The sequence below is a fragment of the Meleagris gallopavo genome, chromosome 16 (assembly GCF_000146605.3).
Source record: "Meleagris gallopavo isolate NT-WF06-2002-E0010 breed Aviagen turkey brand Nicholas breeding stock chromosome 16, Turkey_5.1, whole genome shotgun sequence".
In the NCBI taxonomy this organism is placed as follows: Eukaryota; Metazoa; Chordata; class Aves; order Galliformes; family Phasianidae; genus Meleagris; species Meleagris gallopavo.
In genome coordinates this window covers 1,550,307-1,576,693 of record NC_015026.2, presented here as the reverse complement: position 1 = coordinate 1,576,693, position 26,387 = coordinate 1,550,307, and the positions used below count along the sequence as shown (strand labels likewise).

The 26,387-nt window shown below is 43.3% G+C and overlaps 1 protein-coding gene across 3 annotated transcripts in view; it reads left to right on the top strand.

Annotated features, from left to right (window-relative positions):
- Positions 1–253: 253 nt before the first annotated feature.
- NPRL3 (NPR3 like, GATOR1 complex subunit) overlaps positions 254–26,387 on the top strand; it is a 44,960-nt gene continuing 18,826 nt past the window's right edge. Inside the window, exons 1-10 of one of the 3 annotated variants that reach the window (XM_010719395.3) lie at positions 274–342; positions 4,841–4,879; positions 8,150–8,279; positions 11,320–11,394; positions 15,024–15,177; positions 15,982–16,063; positions 21,469–21,606; positions 22,090–22,246; positions 23,888–23,994; positions 25,237–25,366. In XM_010719395.3, coding sequence (XP_010717697.1) covers positions 8,196–8,279; positions 11,320–11,394; positions 15,024–15,177; positions 15,982–16,063; positions 21,469–21,606; positions 22,090–22,246; positions 23,888–23,994; positions 25,237–25,366 — 927 coding nt within the window. In that variant the 5' untranslated portion in view covers positions 274–342; positions 4,841–4,879; positions 8,150–8,195. Of the gene's footprint in view, positions 343–2,808; positions 2,980–4,840; positions 4,880–8,149; positions 8,280–11,319; positions 11,395–15,023; positions 15,178–15,981; positions 16,064–21,468; positions 21,607–22,089; positions 22,247–23,887; positions 23,995–25,236; positions 25,367–26,387 lie in introns of those variants that run through there. The other 2 variants (XM_019620693.2, XM_010719393.3) reach the window with 2 other exon arrangements.

The window sequence follows — 26,387 nt, the reverse complement described above, 5'->3', positions numbered from 1 at the left end:
TGAGCAAGAATGTGGACAATTAATGAGTTGAATTTTTAATTTTTGCTTCCTTGAATTGCAACATGGTTCTGCAAACATGAATTGTTCCCTGGTACTTGGCAGGAAAGTTGTTTCTTTGAATGCTTTTGTTTTCTCTATGTCCCTTGAAAATGTAAGCTTCTTGCTCCCATTTGTTAATGTGTTTGTGAGAACTGAAAAAACCAAACCAAGACCTTACTGTACACTGTCAGGAGATTGCTCCCTGAGAAAGCTGTCTTTATTCTTTGCCTCAGATAAACCACGGAGTCGATATGCGGTGAATAGCTCTGGTGATACCTCAGAGGACCAAGATGGGGACTCCAGGTAGGGAGAAAATGATTCTCCTCGTCTGACTTTAAAACTGAGGAGGAGCTGGCCTCCTTTTTTCTTCCTGCTAGTTCAGTAGGCAAACACTTGTAGTGCACAGAAGACCTGCAAAGGGGTATTGTAATGCCGAGTTAGGAGAAAATCAGTGATAATAAGAAATGTCTAATGAGTGAATGCTGGTGAGTCTGCTGTGTTCTGGGCAAAGTGCAGCTCGGGGAAGTTGTGCTTGTTAGAAAGGCCGTGGTACTCTTTCAGAGCCAGGAGCATTAATCCTTTGGCAAAATTCCGCTTTTCTCCACTTACCTACCTGTAACTGGTTATCTTACACAGTTGCCTCATGTTCTTCTTTAGCTTAACAGTGATACAGAATTGCGGTGCGCCACTGAGTAACTAATCTTGTTTCTGGAGATGTAGCTGCCTGTGTATCCATGAAGTGAAACAGTGGCTCAGGAGGGCTCTGAGACTTAGAAACTGGGTGTTTTGGCTGCAGGAAATTAGAGAGTAACAAAAGCACCAAACATAGGTGGTGCGTTGTTCAGCTTGCACATACATAGACACTCTAACTGGTGTTGGAAGAAAATCTGAAATCTGCTGTGTTCTAAATGTATCATTATCAGATAGGAGACAAACCTGGGCCATAGTTCAGTCGTAGATCTTTTTTTTGTGTGTGTGTGTGGCACGTCTTTTAATTTCAGATATTAATACTGGAGTACTTGCTGCTGTTCTCTGATATAAGAATGAAGAAGTTGTCATTACTTTTAACCAAAAGGCAATTTAGATGCCAACCTTGCAAAATGTAAGCTGGTTCTTAAGTCTGACTAAGAACAGTTTCACTGAAATTACAGCCATCTCTGGCATTAACTTCATTAAGTTCATACATTTTTCCAGGCACCTTAGGAAAACAGTATAACAGAGGTAACACATCTTGCTTGAGGTCATTTGTGTCTATTACATCTTCTGGTATTTTTGAAACCTTCCATTGCAGCGTTCTATCTTGTCTCCATGGAACACAGTGTGGTACAGTGCAGAACTGAAGCAAAACCAAAATGTGTTTCTTAAGTTTGATATCTGTTGAATGGCACTTCAGACTGTCCACAGGACAGTGCCAACGATGCAACCTGGGAGTGCTCAGTGAATGTTTGGTGGTTATGATAATTTGACAAATTATGGTCAGATGAGACAACTGCTCATAGTTCAGTATTTTACTGAAAGTAGTTTTAAGTAGGTTGAATGGTTGGATGTCCTGACATGTAGTCTGCCTTAAACAAGGAGATGCTTTTATTGTAGTGGTGTGCAGGAGTCAGGGGCTGAAGGCTAGCACTCAGGTCTCTTGGGTCGGGTATTAGCTATTAAGCTTTTAGGGAGCTGAGTTCCCTAAGCACAAAGTATCAGTTTTTTGGCACACCACCAAGTGGATCTGGGCTGTTCTGAAGCACTGAGTGAAATACTACGACGGAAATCCCCCTCTGCAGTGATGGCCTTCAGAAGAAACAGTTGCTGTTTGTGCAGTCTGACACAGCAATACACACACAAATCCATCCTGCACTGTCTGCACCTGATGCTTATTGATGTTACTGGAGTTTATAAGCCCTATATTTATGTATCTGATGTTGATGTTTGCCAACACAGGTCTGTTATCACGACATGCCTTATATTATCCCCTATGGATGCAGGTATGGGGGTGGTGGGAGCAGCATCTTGTTGCTCTGAAGTACTAGTCCTGCTCCCACAGCTGTGTGTCTGCACTCAGAAATTCAAAGCGTCTTTCAAAACTGCGTTTGTTTCAGTTTTGTTTATGAAAAACCTCTATCCCATATTCACAGTGCTGTGAATGCACTGAAAAAGCTATCTTCTCTCACAGGAATGTAGAAGGGAAGCTTGCGGGTGCATTTAACGCAACAGCTAAATATCCTCCTCTTCAGCAGTACCTGCTAGTAGAAGAAATTACCAATGCTCTTTACACACTGAGTACTGATAAGTCACATTAGGCAAGAAGTTGTTTATTTTTTCACTAGACTTAATGACACAGATAGAAATAATATTCCAGCATGAGGTACGCAAGCACATCTTCCATCAGGAAGCTATAAAGTCTCTTCAGGGCTGTGCACAGCAGGTGGCTCGAGCTTCTGGTATGCATGAGACAGGTGGAGGTGTAACAGAGTTGGTGACCGTGCAGAAGAACAGATCCTGGGAGTGAGCGGAGGCAGAGGGGCAATGGCTGGGGAGAGAGGGAGATACCTGTGGTTTGTAGTCGTTGTGAGTGGACAAGGGAAGGAAGGATCTTAAACATTATATGCCATAAAACCAGTGTTGTCACTGAGCCAGCGGGATTCTGGCTGAGAAGCTGTATGATTTTTTTCCCCTGGGCTCCAGGTTGGAATGTTTGTTTTTTATGTTTCTATTGAAGGCTGGGGAGTGACCAGGTTTGTGAGAGCCCCTCCTGTCTCCCCATTGCAGTTCTGTCCTGGTGCAGCACAGAGCTGCAGCAGCGCTCTCCCTGGAGCAGTCGTCCTCAGATTCATCAGCATGAAGTCCCATCCACGTGCTGCTGGTTTTGATTATCTGATTGGAGTTGTCCCACGTGAAAGTCATTTGTGAATCACTGTTATTTCTGGAAGACTGCTTCAAGGAAAGGTTGGCAAAAAGATCCCTTTAAATCACCACATATCGGTAGTAGCTATGGATGTTTTTTGGCAGCACAAATTGGGGTTTTGGAGAGGGCAGATGCTAAGCTGAGTGGATGGTGTATGGCAAGTTTGATAATGTTCTCATGTTTAATAACAAAGGCTATTTCAGATCTATCTAGTCACTGCAATGGTTTGTATGAAGGTTGGACCCATCCTGCTTTATACTGGATGACTGCCTTCAATTCACTGGCAATCTAGGATCAAATATGTCCTAGAGAGCATTCAATATCACTTTTTTTCTAAGCTGTTAGAAGCCAGAATGGTTACTTTTGAGCCGATCGCTTGTGGAGCAGTTGAGTTGTAAATATTTCTTTATGGCTCCAGAACATTACATCAGTTTAGGTGCCATAACTCCATTTCCACCTTTGTATGCATAATTTCTTGAATCCCTTAGACATGAATTTCCTGGTGTTCATTATGCTTTCTGTTACTTAAAGAGAATTGCACTCTATTCATCAAGTCCTACCTCCAGGTTACTGCTGTGTATTGGCAATACTGATTTCTGCTCCATAGAGTCGTAACTCCAGGTCTTTTGAATATAGATCTTTTATTCCCCTCAAGAGCAAGTCAAGCAACACAAGTGGTCGAGGTGTGTTGGGGGTGGCCGTGCAACAGAGAGGTGCTCAGAAAAATCTGTCACTGCTGAAACTAATGACCGGTCAGTGGCTCTCCATGCTGGCCTCTTCTCATACTTCCCTAATTTGCTGTCTTCAAAAACATCCTTCAGATTTGAGTGCTATCCCAATAATATACACCCTTCAGAGCTATTGGAGATGCTTGCTATTCTCTTTTTTTCCTCCAAAAATGTGGATTTGGGCATTAGCTCTGTTGAAGCCAGAAGATAAAGCGTTGTTAAATTGGTTTGAAATGTCTTTTGTAGTTTTGGTGGTTTTTTTTTGAGGGGATACAGTAGCAAAAATTCTAATGCAGATGCACATAAAGAAACCTGTTGCATTTTTCAGTAGCATAACTGACTTCACCAAAGAGATTTAGCAAGCTTTGCAGCATTGATGTCATCAATTGGCTAAATACTTTTGTTACAGAAACCCAAGCTACTGAAACAAAGAATGACCCTTTCTAACAAACAGTCATTCTCCTGTGGTAATGTTTCTATATCCTCTGTCCCTCTTTCACTGGACCTCAGTGTTCTCCTTGTTATTTGTTCTGAAAGCTTTCCTTTCTGTAAGCCTCTTCCTGTCCGGTCACCCATCCATCCCTTTCTGTAATATCACCCTCTTTGTATAGTTTGTCCTCTAGGGTTGTTCTACCTTCTCAACATGACCAGTGGAAATCAGCTGTCTCCTGCATTAAATAATTGTTGGAGGTTTCCATTTGACCTCCCCTTTCTACAGTGGGCAGCGTAAAGCTTTTAAAGCCTTTTAAACCACTGGCGAAACTCTAGGAAACAAACCGACTTTTGGAATCTGCTCTAAATCAGAGTGGAACCTCTTCTGTTATTTTCATATTGTTTATGTTTTTGTTTGTCTGTTTTAAGGTAAGCATGAGTTTAATGAGTGCAATTCCGTAAGTGCAGCAGGTTGTGGGAACACACTGCCATAGCATTGCTGAGAGAATTGAAATGCCACCAACCTCAGCCTGCAGCACATCCCAGCAACTCACCTACCATTAACTTGTGCCTCTTCTCAATACTTACCGTTTTCTTTACAGGAGTTTGACTCTTAATAGATCCTCCTAGTTTTTAACATTATCTTTTTCTCTTTTTTTTTTTTCTTTTTGTATTTTATGTACTTGCGTCGTTTATTTTGTTTATGTTTTTGTTTGTGTTTATGGCCATGTTCCCATTTCAGAGACCAATGTCCTCTAACCGATGAACAATTGGTTTCAGGGTAAGACCAAATGTTCTCAACAACAACCTCTGTCTAGAATGGCTTTCTTTTCTCACCATCCTGTCAATGTGCTTTGTTTCTGGTTTCTACTTTACACCAAATGATGAGGCAATTATGTGCTAAATCACAGTGTCTGTAGGAAATATATTGCTAACAGTTAATGCTAGGATAATTACAGAGGTCCTACTAACACTTCTGTGCTTTCTGCAGGGCAACCAGAATGAGTGTGGTACCGTCCCTAATGTGAACTGAGAAAAGTTGTGATCCTCCAAGAGTGCAAAAGAATAGCCTTAGCTTTGTAGTTATTCCAGCAAGGAGCCCTAAAGCAAACTGCCTTCTGACAAGCAATGACTGAAAAGTACAGATGAGTGACTGAACTATTTATAATCTCACAATAATTATGCAGAGCTCGTTGCAGAGCTGTTTTTGAGCAGCTGCTCCTTCCTGGTGCCCTTCTAAGCTGAATTGACAACTGCATTATAGCCCCTTCCTGAACGTGCAGAGGGAAAAGGGCTTGTCTCTGCCAAGGGCCCAAAAGTATTAAAATACATTTCTAGTCCTTGTATAGCATAAAGATGGTCACCTAGATAGTCAGCTCCCCCCTTACCCTATCTCAAATACAAATTCTTTGTAATTTGAAAATTATAAAGAATTTTTAAATTTCTATGGCACCTTAAAAGTGATTATCCGCCCTTGGGGAAACACTGAAGTTCTGTTTGAGATCCTTTCCCCCTCTTGTCTGCATGCTAAGGCAAAGGCGCTGTTGTTTCAGCTGTGTCAGTTCCAGAGGAGATGCTGGTGGCAGCAGGCAGCCTGCGTTGGCTGCTTTATTGTCTGAGATAAAATGATGGGAGTCACGTATCTGCTGTCCCTCAGTTTCCCTGTCATCCAGAGGCCTGAGAAATGTATAAATCATGTGCAGTAGTTTTGGGGGGTGAGAGGTAGGATCAAACAACCAAACCAATGAATCCAGTCTGTCAGACCAGGAGAACGTGTCTGGAGTCCAGGTTGCTCTGGAGGTGCCATCAGGTGGAACCCCTGCAACCCATCTCGAGGGTTACACATATCCTGAGCATGTTGAAGCATTTTCCCAGAAGGAGGTTCCAGCCAGCAAGAAGATAGGGAAGGCTTTACAAAATCAACCTTTCAATCTGCGCTCCCTACCAAGCCAAATGCAAAGTCATGCTGATGGTGAATGTCAGCGTCATGAGCTCTCCTGTGGAAATGCTGAACTGTTTGGCACCACAATTCTGCATGAAAGTAACTGTTGCTGTAATTCCATCTTGAAGTCAAATCTTAACAGTGGTGTCAGTCATCACAATGAAGTTTGGTTTTCCAGCTCCCAAGATGTCCTTTGTCAAGGCTGAGGGAAGGAAGTGACTCATTTCTTACCAGCAAGCAGGCACTTCCTAGTTTGCCCTCCTGCTTCCACTTAACAAAGCAGATGGTCATTTTTGATCTGTTGCTCTTACAGTCTGCCTGGCTCCACGAAGAGCCTGTTAAGTGACACAGCTGAGCAGGACAGAAAGAACAGGGGAAGCTCACTGCTGTCTTGGTGACTTTCTTTCCTATTTCAAATGTGATCACCAGGGACTGCCAAGCCAGGCCCAGTCTGAGGAAGCATTACCTTTTTTTAACAAACTCCAGCCCAGTTGTTCAACCCAACCCAGTGCCGTGGCTGAGGAGCATTGGCACAGTGTCCCAGGAGTCTGTGGCCAGTCTCCTCTTGTCTCTGCTAGCCCTCAGCAGTGCTGGGCATCCTGTTTGGAGCAGAAGATTTGGAAGTTTGTATGGAGCTGCCCCTTCCACTAGCCAACCATGGTCAGGATGACTTTATTGTACAAGCATCAGAGGCTTTGACATCTCAGAAAGGCCCTGTGTTATCCTACACCTTCAGTGTATGTAGGTCTAATGAAAAAATAGCCCCTGAATCATATGCAGGTGGATACACACAAAAGACTTGTCTGTATATTTGTCTCTGTTTTGTAATGCACCGTAACTCACTCAGAGTAAACCAGGAATGTGGTACATTGACTGCTTCTGTGGGCACTGAGGGCCTGCTTGTGGCCAGGAGATAAGGTGGGTGTGGAACACACCCATGTCTGCCCTTTTCTCTGAGTGATACGGTGTTATCTGGGATACCTGCATGGTGGAGGGGGTGGTCAGACAGGGGCACACATCGTGAATGTAAATAAAGAAACTGAAATAAATATTGCCATGATTAAAAAAGCTGGTCTCTTCAGAAGCTGGCTTGATATGCGTTTGGTAAAATGGGAGTCTCAGAGAAATCAGAAAGGAAAGAACATTGCTAATATCAAACCTCTCACTGCTCCCATCCTGCAATAATGAGCTTCCCCTGGCAGCTCACCGAGGTCCCCTTTCCTATGGATTTGAGCTCTGCTGTCTCAGGGGATGCCCTGAAGAAAAGGAATATTTTGAAAGACCAGGCCAATGTTGTAAAGCCATCAGAAAGTGGTTGCAGAATCCTTCCCTGTCACATTGCAGTTCTGACCCAGTTTTGCAGCTGTGGATGTATTTTATTTGGCAGACTCCTTGTAGATACTTGCCTTCCTATTTCGTGGCTGTGTTCTTCCCACCACAATTCTGGAGCAGCGCAGTCCCACTGCAGAAGGTGGGGCAATGAGGGCCCACTGCCATGACTTTGTCTTGGTTCAGTGCAGCACATGAGCCTGGGTGATGCCATGCAGCTCTCAGACGGGTGCCGCTGGGCGTTTGACTGCAGCCTGAGGTCTGTTAAGTGAAGTAACTTTCATGAGGTTAGATTTGAATAGGAGGGACAAGTGCAGAATATTTATTTCTCTTATTTGAATCAGCTCTGTCTTGCCTTCCCCTCTGTCGCAGTAGGTGGCTTAAAGGTCTTTGTTGTGCTTGAGTGACAGGCTGTTTTGGTATGTAGTTGCTTAGTAAGTTCATTAACCTGCAGCTAAATCCAGGCAATGGCTAACTCAAGCTGTTTTTGTATTTAAACAAACTGCATCTAATCTTTCCAATGTATTTTGCTGAGCATGTACTTAAATAAGCATGACCCTGCAGCCTTTGTCTTGAATGCTTCCTGTTTGATAATTGTGATGATCTGAGAGATATAATTAAGGGAATCTTAATTTTCCATAATTGGGGTATGCAGGTACAGTAATTTAGACACAATTTACAATATTAAAAAAACTCACAAATTAAATAAATCTGTTTGGAGGAACATTCAAGTGGCGTGCTTTTTGAAAACTGTAATAACTTCTGTTTCTGCTCTTCAAGGTTTTCAGATGTCATCCTGGCAACAATTTTGGCTACAAAGTCAGATATGTGTGGCAAAAAATTTGAACTGAAGATTGATAATGTTCGCTTTGTTGGCCACCCTACATTGCTTCAGCATGCCCTTGGGCAGGTATGGTAAGAGATCTGCTTGCGGGCATGCTTTCTTTTCCAGTTGTGTATCAGCTAGGGGACTTAAAATTCAGAATGGATATGTTTTCTTTTGATCCTGTTTCTTCCTGATTTCTGATTCTTCACAATGCTTGGAGCTGTCTGTATGTATTTCCAGATAACCATAATGACTGGCAAACTGAGGAAGCTGTGTCAGTGGTTCCCAGAAAAGCCCACCTGGTTACTTAAGAAAAGCAGTGTGGATAAAGAGAAGTAGTAATAAAACAGTCCACCTCAAGAAACAAGTTTCTTACGATGCTAGTTGTTGCACGGAAGGGTTTTAGCACCTCCAATTAGCAGGGCAGTAAAAAAAAACAACCGAACAAAACAAAACCCTCACAGATGTTAGAAAGAGGTCTAAAATTTTCTCATGGACAAATTTAGGCTGCTGTTTGTATTGAGACCTTGATCTGTGGCCTGTGTTTTAGCTGATTGGAATGAAAGCAATTGCCACCCAGCTTATGGAAAAGGCCCTGCTTAACTCTAGGAAAGAATTTGCATGGTTCTATATAGAAAATAATCCCTTTCCCATTCTTTCTTCCTGACAGACCGTGAAAATGAAGTAGGCTTGGTAATTTCTGAATACAACACTAATCTGTATCACTGAACTGCTTTCATCTCATTTTTCAAAAATTTACAAAACTGTTCAGTTTTTCAGGCAAAGATCTGCTTGCCAATTCTGTCATCCTTTCTATCTATAATTAGAGGTGCAAACAGATTGTTGGCAACTGCTGCTTGATATTTAGAGGATCGAATTGCTGTAGGACTACCTTCATCCAAGTAAGAAGCTGGCATCAAGCATCAAAAGCTGCTGGTGTTCCACTTCCGAAACTCATTCATGAGCCTACAGGAAATGTGACCGAATGTGACCAAGGCTCAACCCTCAAATGTCTAAGATGCTTTGGAGGACAGAATTCAAGTGCCCCCAAGCTGTGCAAGTACTTCAGAAAGGCCTAGTCTGTGCTTAGAACAACAGTGCCCACTTGCCCTAGGGCACCAAAAGTGTGCTGGTGGAGAAAGCTAGTTGGTCAGGTGTTGGGAAGCTGAAGCAGGTTTGCAAGGTACTTCTTGTTTTGCCATTCATGGTTCTAGCTCAGACACATACAGCAAATAGTATGGTGCTAACAGAGAGACAAGAAGATGTTACCTTGTGTTGTTGTCAAAGAAACTCCTACAGCCCATCTCAGTGTGTATGAGGCTTTGTGAAATGATGGAGGAAAGGACTAAGGAAGGGAGGAGAGAAGAGGGGGATGCTCTGGACCTTCTGCATTGCTGTCTGGGCAATCCCACACAGGCAACACCCTCCCAAGATGGGATACAGAGGTGTGGGTCTGACTACAGTGGTCAGGGTCTGTCACCAACCCCACAGGAGGCAAGAGATGAACCAGGCCCAGGGCCCATCCAGGGAGCCCAGCCAGGAGCAAAAGGAGATGGCAGGGCTGGAGGACAGGGCTGCTGTGTACTTGGTGGGGTCTATCCAGGAGACAAGCTACCCACAACATAGGTCCAAGGCCCATCCTTGGACAGGGATTGAAGGCTCCATACTGAGCCAGCATGGCTCCTGAGCCATGGGCTGAAGTGGGGACCCAAGTGGTGCTGGTCAATGCCACTGAGACCTTTTGGTGCCCTCAGGGCCGTGACAGCGGTGGCCTGCTCTTTCACAGTAACTAGATTCATTTATTTTGCCAGTGTTGTCCAAAAGGCACAGCTTTCTAAATGTGGTGTGGTGAATCTGAATGAAATTGAAAAGTCATATTTGCAGTTGTTTACCACATGTTATACATTCTCTCTGCTTTGGAGTCACTTTTATCATAATTGCATGAAATTTCACTTCATTTTCAATTTGTCTAAATGAAATTGCATCTGAGTAAATAAACAACATGACAGAGTGCTGGAAACACCTTCTTGTTGCTTCTAGAAGAATCTTTTTCTTGGGTGTGTTCTTATCACCCTAGCAGGCACCCTAGAACTTTCTAGTTTTCAGAATGTTCTGGATGTGGCAGCCATCTCTGCTGCTTCATTTGGGTCTAAATCGGGGACCCTTTGGCAGTTAGGAAGAAGCTAGATTGTTTCTTTCCTTTCCCACGGTGCAGAAGCAGTAACCTGACAGTCTCTGGTTTGAATTTCTTTGGTGTTCATACCACAGTAAGTTACTGCACAGGACAGCTCAGCAAATTCTTCCTCAGATGAGATTCAGAAACTAGAAGAGCACCAGTATTTAATTATAGGTGTCAGACTGCCTTTTATGTAGTGATGTTCTGAATTCTTCAAATTCTTTCACCATTTTCTATTCCATTTTAGTATTTGATTCTTTTTTTCTTGCACAAGAGCTGAGGTGAAAATTAGCTCAATTCCAGCTGATGTTAATTGTGGTGGTTTCTTTGATTCTAAGGAAGAATCAGACCCTGCACATAAATGCTTTTAAATCTTTATTGAAGTTCACAAGGCATCCTAGAACCTGTAGCTTGAGAACAAGTGGACACAGAAGGTGATTTTGAATTGGGGCAGTTCTAGAGTTCAGATGGAAGCAATAGTTATCATGATGCAGTCCAAATGGGGGCTTTGGGGGATTTTTTAAAAGGAGAGAAATAGATGTGGATAGAGCTGAGAAATTTTCTGTGCTAACAGTATATGACAGTTGTGCTGAGGAAAATTTCTGTGTAGGCCCCTAATGGTACTAAGATGCAATACAAGACACCTCCAAGGCTGCTACACACTCCTATTGTTCTGACCAAAATGCTTTATCAGCTTCTTGGAAAATGTAGAATAACTGTGACACTTTAATTTAAAAAACAACAACAACAACAACAACAAAAACCACGGTTTTATTTTTTGCAAGACATTTTTGATGTTCTAATTTGATTTTTCTGTCCTCTCAGCAAACTGTTACTTGACTGATTTCGGTCTTTTCTTTTTCTTTTTTTTCCTTCTCTCTTTTTTTCTCCCTTCATTACCGGTTCCAAAGCACACAAGTCTATGGAATTCTTCTAAATCTTTTCCAGGTATCCAAAACAGATCCTTCACCAAAGAGGGAGATGCCCACTATGATCCTCTTCAACGTCGTGTTTGCCCTAAGGGTAAGGACTGTCCCTTGTCACTGGGGAGTGGGATGCACCTCAGCTGTGTAACAGGGTGCAGTAGGCTCATGTTCCAGTAGTCTCTTTTAAAACATTTGGTGCCTGATTTCACTTGGAGATTTTCATTTCAAACAACAAAACTAAACAGTGTAGAACATCACACTGAGAAGTGGGAAACTTTTTCAGCCCAGTGCTCTATATAGCTCAAGCACAGTTGTTCTCTTCAGGACATACTGTAGAGCTGTTTTTTTGTTTGTTTTATTTTAAATAGCTATAGGGTAGAGGCTTGCAAGATATCACTTTGTAAATTATATATGACCTCTGTTGCCAGTCTTGCTTGCGTCTTGTCATTTGTGATTCGTGAAATGGTAACTTGCTGTGATTTTTCTAACAGTGCCATTGAAGCCTGTCCAAGCTAGCTGTGTGGAAAGGCAGCTTGTGTCTTCCTGTGCTGTGTGCCAGATGCTGTTCTCTGTTTTCTTCTGCCCAGAATAAGCCCAGATCCATTGTAATGCACTAGCATGTTGCTGGGCCTTTGTGGCTCCGTGCAACTTTGACCTTGGTGTCCAATTCTGCTCCAGAATCAGAGGCAACAGCACACACAGACAGTGGCACGTTGTGGCCAGCCTTGTGAGTTACATCCTTGCCATGGCTTTGGTTAGCTGAAGCTTGCTCAGTGCAGAGCCATTCAGAAATCTGCTCTGCACACTCTAGACCCATCACACTCCAGTAAAGGTTTACTGGCTCGGATTCAGATCTGGATGGGGGGCAGCTCCATGTGCTAGTGCAGTGCTCTAGGTTCTGGGGAGGTGTATCACTTGGGCCAGGAGTTATGTGGGCTGGACTAGAAGGAATGGGTTTGAGTCCTTGAACCTGTTTTGCCTGTTTTTTTTTTCCATTATGTGGAGCATTCTAATTCAGTGCTCCCCTGAATAACAGACAATTGAGTAATAATAAATTAGGCGCTTGACTTTGTTAAATGATGTAAATTATGTTGTTGCATCCTCTCCCCCCCTCCTTTTTCCCTCTTTCTTCTCACAGTGCTTTGAGTGGGGCCACATTCCTGGGGTGATGGTCTTGCAGTTTCATCTAAAACCGGTCTGTGGATGAAGGTGCTCTTGATTTGATGCCTGAAGAGTTTTCTTGGCAGTCCTTGTGTGTTTGGACAAAAGCTGTTCCTTTTTATAACCCTGATGCTTTTCTTGAAATGATATGTCAGAACAACACTGTTTTGTGCCCATAGTCATGCTGTGTGATACACTGTGCTGTTGCTCAGTGCCTCCAGGCCTCTTTTACAATTCAGTGGGAAGTGTTTGGAAGCTGCCACTTCTTAGGCATGAGATCTCTGTAAAAGAAGGAACATGCCAGGGAGCAGCTGGCTGTAGCATTCTGATTGAGGTGAAGGTACACGTGAGGAATAAATGAATTTTAATGCTAACCAAAAAGCTGGAGAAGTTATGTATGTTCTCCTTCAATTTTCTCCTCGGATCTAATCTATTGTTAAGAAGTTAGGATCTGTGTCAAGAGATCCTGATTTGGCTAATTTGATAGCATAAAACTATAGAAATTTCATTATGTTCACGCTTTGTTTGATTTCTGAGCTCTGGATTTCTCTTTGCAGCCACATATTACATCTGTGGAGCCATCATACTATTTTTGTGCCTTGTATACGTGTGAAGGAACATTTTTTAAATGAGAGTTGGAATAACTGTCTTTCCAGAGATGGTTGATTTCGGCTTGACCACGACTTTAGATATCATGTCATGATTTAAAAGGCTCCAATTACCTGGCTGTGAAGTACTTTTAGTACTTTTCTTACTGCTGGCTTTCCAGTGGTGACTATATGCATACTCACAGACCAAGTGGCTTTCCCTCAGTGGAAGAGCAAAGCTTCACAAGTGACAATTATGCCAGCAATCAATCTGAATCAAGCAAGAAGTTGTTCATCAAGTTCTGCTGCGGATCCAGTGGGATATTGTTAGATTAGGAGGTGCTCATTTGTATAGAAGCTGATTTTGTATTTCACGCACTGAGAGACATAGGCTTCAAAAGTCTTGATCTTCTAGTAAAGCATCCTGCTTTGGTTGTGAGTAAGTAACTGGACATGCAAACACTTTGTGTTTTTGTACACTGAGGAAGCGGGAGTGCTGAAAACAATGCTGCTTCACTCACAGCATTGCCAGGGCTTGGTGAGGTATAATGAAGACTTCAGCTGATGTGTGTTTATTTAGAATCTGGTTTAGTGGTTCCAGGGAAAACTTGCTTTTTTGTGTGTTGGCAGTGTGAGGATACTGATGCAGTTACGTGTTTAACGCAGCAGTGAACGGTATTTGCCAAATAAGACACTCATACTTCATAGAGAGCTGTCAAGTTTTTGGAAAGTGCTGTGTGTAAAGCAAGTGGAAATTTGTGCACTGCAAAGTGTGGGTGGAGGTATTCTGAGATAAAGAGGAGAGTCCATCTGCAGCATGCAGACAGCAGGCAAAGTCCCAAAAGCTATAATCAGCACCCATCCTGCTGTGTTAAGCTTCAGGGCTACAACGTGTCGTGACTCAGCAAGAACAGCAGAATTCAGAAGTGTTGACTCATGGTTTGCTAGTTTGCGTGCCAAGTTATCACTTGCTAGAACTGTAAATTCCTCTAAATATCTTAACAAACATGAGGCAGCTGTGTGCTGTGCACTCCCTGACTAGAGCCACCAAGTCTCCCCTTGTCAGCTGTCCTTACGTGATAGATTTTTCCAGCACAAAGGGGACTGGCACAAATGTAGTGTTTGTAACAAGCCATATTCGTGAAACGCTTTGGAATGTAAACCCACATTCATCCTGGTTTGGATCAAAGTGTTGATAATGTGTTGGTGCTTCTAATAAAATGAGCATTTGTCTTGTGAGGATGTGAGGGAATCGCAGTATAAACAGGCGATGTTGAAGGCACTGCTGTCCCTACGCTCCCAGTGAGCTGAACATCATGATGTTCAGGACAAGGGGGGAGGGTTTTAAACTAAAGGGAGATTTAGATTGGATGTCAGGGGGAAATTGTTTATCAAGAGAGTGGTGAAGTGCTGGAACAGGCTGCCCAGAGGGCTGTGGATACCCTGGAGGTATCCCTGGAGGTGTTCAAGGCCAGGTTGAGTGGGGCCCTGGGCAGCCTGTTCTAGCACATGGTCTAGAGGTTAGCAGACCTGCCTGTGGCACAGGGGTTGAAACTTGGTCATCCTTGAGGTCCCTTCCCAACCCATTCGGTGATTCTATGTTGTTCCTCCTTTTCAAACAACTTGACATTTTCTTCTCTGCTGTGTAAAATTGAGTTCTTTGGTTTCTCTGCTAGCAAAAGGCCCAGAAACAACTGGAAAAAATAAAACAGCTATGAGTCACATACTCCAAGCGCTGTGTTAATTTCTTGTGTAAGGAAAAGCTTAGAAATCCCTCATCCTGCTCTTCCTTACCTGTAGATATCTCTGACAGCTTTTTTGCTCTCACGGAAAATTCCTTTTTTTCACCCAATGCCAAAGACTGACCACGGTATCTGCTGAAGATGATTATTTGATTACTTATGATTACTTACCCATCACTTTAGTTCCAGAAATGTGATTGTGGCTGACTGACCGACCAGTTCTGTGTTGCCTGTAGGCCAATGCAGATCCATCAGTGATAAACTGCCTACACAATCTTTCCCGTCGGATCGCCATCGTCCTGCAGCACGAGGAGCGCCGCTGCCAGTACCTGACCAGGGAGGCCAAACTCATCTTAGCTATTCAGGATGAGGTGTCTGCCATGTCAGAAAGTGAGTACTGAGCTTAGATTGGACAGGAATATGTTTGTCAGGAGTACTTTTTCAGAAAAGTGCTGATGGAGCCTTTTGTGGCTGGGATCAGGATGTGCTCGTTTTGGTGCTCTTTTGCATTCTGACAGCTTTTGACTGCATTTTGCCTCATCCAAGATCACAATTCCTGTGCAGAGATGTCAGCTTTAAAAGTGAGGTAGTCTGGCTGCTTTCTTTGCTATCTTAGTTCAGAGCAATCACTGGAGTGTGTGCACTGAATGTTTGAATTTGCCTGTCAGATGAGATGGATGAACTCATGTGGTGCAGCTTCATTCAGCCTAGAGCAAGCCTGGCACGTGCTAATGCTGTGTCCCAAGTCACCAGACCTCTTGTGGAGAAATTTTACCTGTTTACATGGCCAACAGATTGTATTACAGCATTTTTATTGACCATGTTTTATAACAATTAACTATAATAATAACCACAGTCAGGGTGAACTGACTGCACCGTCTGATGCACCGTCTTGCTGCAAGTGTTGAAAACTAAAACTAGTATGTATAAAAACAAAACCATTTAATATCATTGCTTGTCAAGTTCACAAATATGTGTGTTTAACTGAATTTAGCATCAGAAGGAGCTGACATTAGTTCTCTGTTATTATCTTGACATTTAACTTGGATTATCATAAAGGCTTTGAAATAGAAGTGTAAATTAAGAAGGTAGGGATTCTGTGCCTAAGGTGCTGGTTTGTGCCTAGGGGGGAAGAGGAAATTCTCTCTACTTTGAAGTTAGTTATTTGCTTTCTTGTTTTGAAATGTTCCATAGCTACCGAAGGGCCACAGTCACCTTTTCATCACATCCTGCCCAAGTGCAAACTGGCCAGAGATCTCAAAGAGACTTACGACAGGTAAGTAGCGTTTCCTTCGTAGCTCATAGTACACTGCTTCTCACTGAGACCTCCTGGCCCTGTTCCTTAGGCAGTTATCCATCTCCTCATATTGCTGATTCACTGAAATCTGTTTTTAGACCAGGTAGAATGATGTGAAGGCTTGCTGTCAGGTGAAATGGTTGCAGAATTGCTCTCCTAATCATCACCATGGTGTCTCTTTGGGTATTTTATGTTTCTTAACAGTTGGTGGTCTGTTGCAGCTTTAAGAATTATTTTCTTCTTCAGAATAGAGGCGTGTAATGACAAACAAATTGTAGAATTGGAAAGTGTCAAAATATGAATATCTTATCTCCGTAGAAGTGGTCAAAACCAACAGGTAAGGGAAAAACGCTACATCAAGCACTGGTGGCAATGCCAGATACTGCCTTGCCTTCATTTGTCTACACTGTGCATGTCTAGACATAGAATTTGGATTAGACTGTGAGACTTTCAGCAGAATGGAAAGTACAACATGCTGTTTCTTGACTGGATTAAAGGCTCTGGCGAGGATTTCAAAGAAGTGTGGATTAAAGGTTGGATTTCAGCAGGAGCTGGGCACCTAGCTCCTCCAGCGTCCTCCTCCAGCAGCATGTCAGTGCTGACTCCTCATGCTGAGCAGACAGTTTCATTCAGGAAATGCACCTGGGGAAATAAGGACAGAGAACAGAAGGGTTTGGTGGGCAGAAAGATGTGCCCCTTGATGTGGGTGTTTGTCTGGGCTTAGGCAAACTGCTGTTGAGTTCCTTCTTTAACTTTAGAGCACTGCATTATCTCAGAGCAACTCTTAAGCTTCCCTGGGATGCAGTTCCCCTTATACAAAGGGAAGACACTGAGAACCTAAATAATTAAATGATACTAAAGCTTTTAATAAGATGTTTTTACACTGTGTTCAAGAACTCTGAATTTCAGCGTGTTTGTTTATTGTTCAGTGCAACTCTCACAACATCTGTCCTAAATGTTAGCATAGGGCACTCTTCGTGTAGCCTGTTGTTCTTACCTGAAACTTTTCACCTACTTCTTACTTTGTTCTGCTCCTCTCAGGCTGTGTGCTGGTGACTAGGCAATTCCTTATCTCGTTTCCAAACATTTTAGTGACACAGTGACATCTTGTGGCATGTAGCTGTGACAGTAGGAGTGTGGGGTGTATTACTGCTGCCCTTCCACAAAACGAGGAGCATGGCAAAGCACACGTTGGTGCTGGCTCCCAGAGGTAATATAAAGCAATCTCTCTCATGTAGGCAGTGTGGGAGGGAGAGAGGGGATGCGCAGCCTATTTTGGCTCTGCTTTGCACAGCACTGTCACGAGCAAACGTAAGAAATAAGCTGTTAGTAGAAGTATAAAATGACTTTGCATTTGAGTGGAAAGCTCTGTTTGAAGAGCAATCAACAATGTTACTGGATGGTGTTCTTGGAATTCCAGACAAAGGGCCACTTGAATTACTCCACTTGCTCCAGAAATGCTTCCTAGCCCTTGCTTTCCTGTAGGTGGTGCTGAGGTAATTCAGGCGAGATCCAACACATCTCTTAGTAAGGTGGTTTATGCAGGACCACAAGTGTGTGAATCTTTTTGTAATTCAGCATGTCCTTTGCATTTTGAATGAAACATCCGTAGTTTATAAGGCAGCAAGCAATTCCAGGTCATCTGGACTGTAACACTACTGCTGTAGGAACCGAGTGTTATTAAAGTGGGAATTTAGAGGTAGTCAGCATGACTTCCTGGGACCTTTTGACTCTTAAGGGCTAAAACCAGAATGTTTCTCTTCACTCAATTCAGAAAACTGATTTGGGAATCTTTTTTAATTTTCCCCCTCCCACACTCCTGCACTGTAATAGAGCAAAGAGCAATGGCTGCAGACTAACAATTCCCATTGCTAGCACCTCCAGTGCCCACAGATGACCTCTTTTATAATGACAGCCTCTTTTAGGCCAGTGCTCATTTTAAGGAATAAAGACTGCTTTCACTAAGTTTATCTACAGGTGCAGGTAATTTAGTTGGTTAGTCTGATGATAGCTAAGTGCTCATCTGGTTTTAGCAAATTTCTACTAGCTTTATATCAGAAAAAAAGTGAAAAGATGATCTTTTGGGGAGGAGAGGATTGGCGTTTTTTGTTGTATTTCTTTGTTCTTAATACACAAAGTGCCTTCATACATTTTTAGCTAGTGGGATTAGAACTGCTCAGTGGATCTAGCCCATCCTACCTTGAGAAGGGGAATAATGAATTATTATATGGGGATGTATATGGATGTGTGTAAGATATTAATGAGCTGCAGTTAGTTGACCAAAGGACAGTGGATGTATCCTTTACACCAAAGTGTAAAACCATTTCAGAGCTCCAAACAGTCACAACTTCTAGCAAAAATAAACTCAGATGTGAGTTACTGCAACTAGCAGAAATGTTATTAAATTCTGATGTAGATGGAATAAACATAAAATACTCTGTGTGTCTGTAGGAATTCATAACCATTTTATAAAATATGAGGTGAAGTATAGTGTATATTTTGTTGGTAGTTGTACAGAGAAGGCTGGAATCATGCAGAATACTGGGAAACTTTGGATTCCCACTTCGGGGCAGTGGCTTGCAGCCGCTGTTCTGGGCAGAGCATAAGAGTAGGGCAAAGGAGCAGTGATGTTGCATCCAATATTCCCCAGCTTCCTGCAGCTGGCAGCTCTGGAGGTGCTTTCTGTATATTCCAGAGCCTTCAGCTGATCTCACTTCCCGAATTCAGTCCTCTCTCCTGCGAGCCAAAGTAAATATTTAATGACCACAGCATCCTCTGATAAGGGGCTCCATGGCTGCTCTGTTCTTTCTGTTTCTTTTTGAACTTTGCTCCTCCTAGACTCATTAGCCATCTCCCAGGGCTTACTGCTACTACTGAATGCCAGTAAACTGCTGGATAAAACAGCAGCTGAAGTTCAGTGCGGCCGGATATACAGTAATGCACGTGAGGCAAACAGCCTTCAGGTATTTATGGCACTGCTGGGATCCCCTGAGCCTCCTCCAGCTGAGCAGCCCCAGCTCTCAGGACTCAACCCCAGCCTGCTTTCTGTGACTGTATTTCATGCTTCACAAATCCTTGCATACACGGTGGTGTAACGGTTTGCCTGTGACTGGCCAGGTGCAGTCCCATCCGTTGCTGCTGGGGGTCACTGCTTATTCTCAGCCAGATTATTAGAGTTAAATTGTTTTCCGCTCGAGGGGAGAGGGGTGGAGGAGAAACCATTATAGAAAGCTATAATGAAGGCTTGGGATTGAATGCAAATGTGGAAAAATGAAATTAAATTCGAGATCAGAACTCAAAATCTGTTTTTCTTCTTGTCTTTAATTTTAAACTATTGTTGTATAATGCACTGCAGTCACAATTATACTGTGGAGAGGGTAATTATATAATTAAAGCTTCTGAAATCGTGCACATGGGCCAGAGGATGAAAGGAGCCAACTGCACTTTTTTCTGTTTTCTGAACATTCAACTTCGCTGGGAAAATATCCGTGCAAGTGCTTCATGCTGTCATTGTTTGGTCGCCCACTTTAACAGCCCCTTGTGCTTTCATGTCCTCTCTTCATTCATTCATGGATTTTTTGTCACGTTTTCTCTTGTGAGTGTTTGGTGTGAATGGGTAACTTCTGCTTCAGGTTGCCCTTTATGTGCATGTGTTTAAGATAATCCACCTTTCTCTGTCAGCTATGTACATCTGGTGGGATAAGCAGTGCTAATGGACTTGCACATTTAATGCAAGAGAAAGGGAGGTGTTTGCCCATGCTTTGCCTCAGGGCCCGGAGCTCTGACCAGGTGGGAGATGGCAGCAGCAGGGAGAGCAGGTTCATCTCTTCAGTGCATTCTTAAGAAAAGGAAGAAATGTGCAGTGCTTATTCTTTTTGCACCTTGACAAATAAATACCTCTCAGCGTTTGGTGCAGGATTTGAGAACAAAACCACGGCCGCTGCTTTACAAAGCATTGTCTGCAGTGAGGTTTTCCCTCATGAACAGGGCAGGACGGGATCATATTGGTGCTCTCACACTGGTGTGCTTTGGTGGCCGGTTCTGCTAGCAGCATGAGCTGCTGATGCTTTTGTTTCAAAGCTGAATTTCCATCTGTCTTTAAGCTCTATCTCCAAGCAGATGAAGTTAAAAAGGAGCATGTTGGTTTGAGTCTCGAAGCTGAGCAGTAGGTAGAAGTGCTTAAGCCACCTGATAAGGAATGTCCAGGACGTGTATTCACACTGCCTGTTCCTGGAGTGTTCCTGAATGTGTTTTGTGCAGAGAGGAAATTCTCGTGTTTTGTTGACACAGAAGTCCTATTGCTAATCTCAACACAATTTTGCTTAAAATTTAGACTGGAATTTTCAGAGTGCAAACTTCAAAATATTGTCTTGTTTAGAAAAAAATATCTTTTACAACAAACTCTAAAACCAGAGGATGTTTGGAAGGAGCCAGGTGTTCCTTTCTGTCTGAAAACACGGCCTGTTAAGTTCTACATGTATGACAGACCTACATGCACACTCCTTGTGTCTGATCCTAGGCAGTGTGTCCTTAGGGGCTGGTGCTGGGTTGGCTGGCCTCACTTCTTAGGCTGAGGTGTGAGTTCATGCAGTTTTTCCTGAGCTCTGATACACTCTGATACACATCTCGGAGGACAACAGCCTGGAGGCACGCTGAGAAATTCAGCTCTCCAGCACAAAGTTGACTGTTGTTTAGGATTGATTTGCAAGTTTGTGTTTGTTCCTCATTCCCCACAGAAGGGATGATGCTCAGCTTTGCCTCCTCTCCCCTGCTCAGTCCCGCTCCCTCTACCAAAGCTGACCCCAGGCATGTCTCAAGTTGGCAGGCTGGGAGTTTTATAGAGATTTGTAAGATGTTGCTAGCTTAGTGAATTGTTCTCTTCCCCACCTGTGCTCATTTTCCAATAGCTTAGGTACCTATCTGGGTGTGCTTCATTTCTTGCTTAGATTCAGAGACTCCTGTTTCCGTTCCTCTGAAGTACTTCTGACTCAGTTCCATTCATCACTGAAGTATCTGGAAGTGTCACAACCCAAAGCGAGCCCTGTGTGTGCGTGTTCTAGTGTAAGGGCCTTGCATGGACCTTCAAGAAACTGTTCTCCCGTGAGATACTGCTGCAGTGTTAATAGCAGAGGGAGCTGCAGACCAGTGGGAAGAAGTCTTGCAGGTTGCCCCAAAGCCTCGTAGGGCGCAGTGCTCTGTGAGCACAAGGTAGGGGAGCCCTCACAGCCAGGAGCCAGCTTGGCCTCAGTCAGCCTGGGGGTGAACGTGGTACACTCACTCCTTGCTTGTCCTGATGTGACTCACGTGCAGAAGTGAATCTGGACCACTATTTTCATTTGGAATACACTATAAATGCTGTATGTGTTTTTTTCTTCCTATTGTAGTCTCTGTACAACAGGAGTGGTCCGGTTACATATCAACAACTGGCTGGAAGTGAGCTTCTGCCTGCCTCATAAAATCCATTATGTTGCAACAAATTTTATTCCCCCTGAAGCGATTGAGAGAAGCCTGAAATCTATCAGGTAAGAGCAAGAGTCCTTCAGACTGCCCATTTCCATCTGTTGACTCAGGACCAATCTTACTTGTATAGGAGAGACAGCCTGGGCCCCTTGATACCTTACTTTTTGCTCTCCGTGTTTACAGCTTTATAGCTGCAAAAGTAACCAGATCCTGCTTTTTTTCCCTCTTCTATTTCATTCTATGTTTCAGTAATGCAAATTAGTTCTTTTCAGTCTAATTCTCTAGGATTAATTGTGTGCCAACACAGTGCCATCATTTTTTTCTGCAGTCACTAGGGTTAGCATACGGCCCTCTCTCCCCCCTTAATGGGGAACATCTTATCTTGTAAAATAAAAATAGGCTTACTCTAAATCTGCTTACAGCAAAAGGATGTTAAGGGCTTCATTTTGCCAGTAGATTGACGGGGTATCCCAATCTGGGAATAACTACACCTTCAGGAAAAGTTGCAGTTTACTCTACAGATGTATTCCCTTCTTTTTCTGCAGGCCTTACCATGCCTTATTACTTCTAAATGATGAGAAGTCATTGCTTAATGAGCTCCCCTTGGACTGCTCTCCTGCCCTGGTGAGAGTAATTAAAACTACCTCTGCTGTGAAGAATTTGCAGCAGCTGGCTCAGGATGCTGACTTGGCATTGCTGCAGGTATGGGGAACTGTAAGCAGTAGTTGAAATTCTTTTAATTCATGAGACGTTTTCTTTCTGTGTGCCAGTGTGTTTCTGTGGTATATGCCAGTTTTTTCCGTGTGAACAGAACTCCTGATCCTTAGAGTGTGGGGAAGACTGGAGAGACAAAGATCAGTGGTGCAGTAACTGTGCGTCCACGTCTGAATCATTAATTGCTGTGGGGTGGTAGGGCAGCCTGGAGGTCCCACATTGCTCCGAGCAAGTCCATGAAAGCAGGCTGCTTGGGAATATGTCTGAATTCTGAATAGTTCCAGTGATGGAGATCCCACACCCTCTCTGGGCCCTGGTCCAGCATTTCACCAGCATTTGAGTGAAAAACTTTTCTTCATAACCAGTGGGAATTTCCTGCGTTCCGCCTTGTGACTGATACTTCTTGTCCAGTCTTTGCGCTCCACTGATGAGAGCATCTCTGCCTTCTCTGTGCCTTTCATTATGTAGCTAAAACCAAAACAAACCTGGAACAAACAGCACTGCTGACTTATGCCACAGTGGTCTGTCATGGCTCTAACATGCTGTTGTCTATGTGCAAATGAAGACATCCAAAGTGCTTACAGCTGCCGTGGCCAAATAGGTGGCTGGACCTGCTTGGCCAAAGTGCATCTCTGCAGTTCTCTTGCCCAAGGGCAGAAGGCAGCCAAGGTGCAGCTTCTTACCTGCTGGCTGCCTTAAACATGTGTAAGGTCACTTGGCCACTTAGCACTGGAGCAGCACAGTTATTGTGGCTCTTTGCTTGTCAGGCCTGGTTCTTGTGCTGGGACTGCAGTGGGGAGAGCTATTCAGCCTTGCTAAGGACTGGTTCAGACCCAGGGATGTGTCCTGTGCTCAGTGTGACAAAGGAGAGCATGGCTTGTCATCTCAGGTGCTCTGGGTCATGAGTCCAGGCCCTCTCTTGTAATAAGATGTGCAGGTCTACTTACAGTGGTTGTGGTGTTACTTTGACTTGGCGTTCTACAGCTGTGGGATGAACTTTGGAAATTCCCTGCTCGTCTGCGGTTCTGTTCTCCACAAAAAAGCAAAGTTAAATACATCTAATGATACGGGCTGGATTTTACGTCTCCTAGATGCTACTTATGTGGCTTTTCCAGAGCCTGTTACAACCACTGACCTTTTAAAACATATTAAAATGCTTTGTGTAACTCATTACTGAAATATCTCCAAGCATTAAAAGGTCCGTTTTGTTTCCTTTATGTTTGTGTCATGGTGGAGGCCAATTCACTTTATTTTTCATGCATAAACTTAAGTGCATTCTGTGCATAAACAAAAATAGGCTGTTGGTGCATAAAATGCAACTAAACCTCTGTTAATACAGTTTGAAGGAATTCCTTAAAAACAGGAAATACTAAGTTCCTTACAAATGTGATGCAAACCTCTGGAAATTAATAACCTTGTCAAATGCTTTTTGAAGTGCCATGTGTTATATTAAAGCCCAAACGCTCTCTGAAGGCAGCGTGAGAGGACGGAATGTTTCGCTTTCGTTTCAGTTCCAGCAAGGCTTTGCAGTCATCTGACATGATTTTTCTGTCACCGTATGTAACTGTTGCCAAGGGTCCGAGTTTTGCTTTTTAGCTCTCCTAATTTTTCCATGTTTCCTCGATGCAGGTTTTCCAGCTTGCTGCACATCTCGTTTACTGGGGAAAAGCCATTATTATTTATCCGCTGTGTGAGAACAATGTCTACATGCTTTCACCAAATGCCAGTGTCTGCCTGTAAGTAGAAGGAAGATGAATGGTTGTATTAAGAAGGCGGTGAGAAGTGCAGAGACCCTTTCCTTCCCTGTCTTACTGGATGCAGCATGGGACAGCTCTTTGTGTACCAATTTGTTGCAGTTGTGCAGAGCACGAACCATTCCATGTGCTTGAAATTACAAAGCCATGTAAGAGTTTGGGGCTGGGAGCAACATCAGAGCAGGTCAATATGCTTCTGCAGCAACGTGGACTTGGAAACGATATTTATACTGTGATGCTCCTTCTAGTATTTTTGGGATTGTTTATCATTGATTGTCCATTTCAGAAGAGGTAATATGGACCTGAAGTGATAGGGAAAGACTTAGAAAGCTTGATTCAGTTAAATCAGTGAATATTTCACTGGACATCTGAGTATCTGGCACACGACATTGCCTGAAGTGTATCAAATCAGTCAGGGTAGTGTTGCCATCACTACTGCATTGTTTCATGTGATGACATTTTATACTTCTGTGTTTTTAGTAGGCAGAATGTGATACAGTTAGGTTGAGAAAAGGCAGTGGCAATGCCAGAGAAGGTGTGGAAGCTGCAGTGGGTACTTGTACTTTGCTGAAGACTGACAGCCCTTTTGCTGTTGGATTTTGAGATGTTTATAGAATTTGTGTTGGAACTCTGCTGTAGGAAAATAATTTTAGGTCAAAACTTATGGGGTGGAGGTATAAAAATAGGACTGAAACAGACCTGGAGGTCACTCAGGAGCAGCTGTGCCTGTCATATATGGTAGTGCTGTTCTTAAAGACAGTTTTCCTAATATTTAACTTGCCTCTCCCACACTTGTAATCAATCATCAGTACTGCTTTTCTTGTTCTGCTCAGGCAGGGAGAGCAGTCCCATCTGCAGCTGCATGTTGTGTATTTGAAGATGTGCTTACATGCTGCCCATCCCCACTCTTGTAGTCTCTCAGCTGTACAGTCCCTGCTCTTTGATCACAGACAGCCCAGGTTTACAATTTTGTAATTTTTATTTGTGTCTTTTGGATTTCCTCAACACCTTGAATAATACAGTGAAGCTGAATGCAGTGCCAGGATGAAAATACATACACTGCTTGGTTACTTAAAGCAAGAAGCAACATGCCATAAATTACCCTTAACGTGTTTCTAGATGTTTCATTTGGGAATTCCCACTTCTGTAATACTTAAGTGGATAAATATTACACTGACCAACAATATCAAACTAACTGATTTCTGCTCTCCCTCTCTTTTGCAGTTACTCTCCACTGGCAGATGCATTTTCCTGTCAGTTCCGGGGCCACAATCTGCCATCAATGCTCTCCAAGTTCTCCCTCCCAGTGTCACTCTCAGAGTTCAAGAACCCCCTCGTGCCACCCGTGCAGGAGGTGAGATGGGGGAGCGTGCAGGAGCTGTTTGGGCACTGGGTCACTGCCCTGCCAGCGAGGATCGGGTTTGCTTCTGCTTAGGAACTTGCTCTTGTAGAATTCACCTCTTAATACATTTCCAAACATAATTTGTTGTTTCATAACCACGTACCAAAAGGCTGTGGGGACTGTCAAGGTGAAGCCATGTGGATGATCTGTGTTAGGAAAGCACATTCCTGAAAGAAAAATCAGAATTCTTCTTTTCTTTGAGTGATGCAGTAGGGACTCTTGTAGTCTGCCACCATTAGTAGGGCAGGAGCTCATAGATCATGGTTTGCAGCCTTTCTGGGAACCAGTGAAATGTAAGAAAGGGCTCAGGAGCATAACAACATAACACCTTCTGATGCTGCTACATTCCCAGGTGAAGAAAATGAGACCCCTGAGCACAGCTTACTGTGGCAAAGGGAGCCTGGGCAGATTCCGTTGGGGTGCCTCCAAATGCTGCTAGCCTTTGTGCTTTGATGACTTGCTGTCTTTATATGAAATTAGTCACAATTCAAACACCTAGAAGATTAACATCAATTAAGCACACAGACACAATTACGAGAGAAGAATTTGTTGTAATTACAGGCTGGCAGAGATTATGATCAGAGATAATTATTTATGAAGCTTCTAATCCCAGTAGTATGTACTGGTCAGCTGCCATCTTTGGAGGTGGGGGAGAGCAGTGCCTGCTGTTCTGGCAGCGTTTTGCTGTATTACAGACAAATTTGTGTCTGGAAAATGGAAGCATTAATTCTGTTGTAGCTGCAGTAGATTTGAGAGGCATTCTTACTCTCAGTAGCCCATTTAAGATTAATGACTTGCTCTAGTATTTCTCCATTGATACTTCTGGTTGTTCTCAGATGTCTGTTTAAAACACATAACGAATGTTTGCCACATACTGCTGCAGTCATGAGGAAAGCCCTGAAACAGCAATGTGTGCCTATGTTTGCCAGAGCTGTTGGAGGGCTGAAATGGCTCTTTTGGAGCGTGTGTCTTC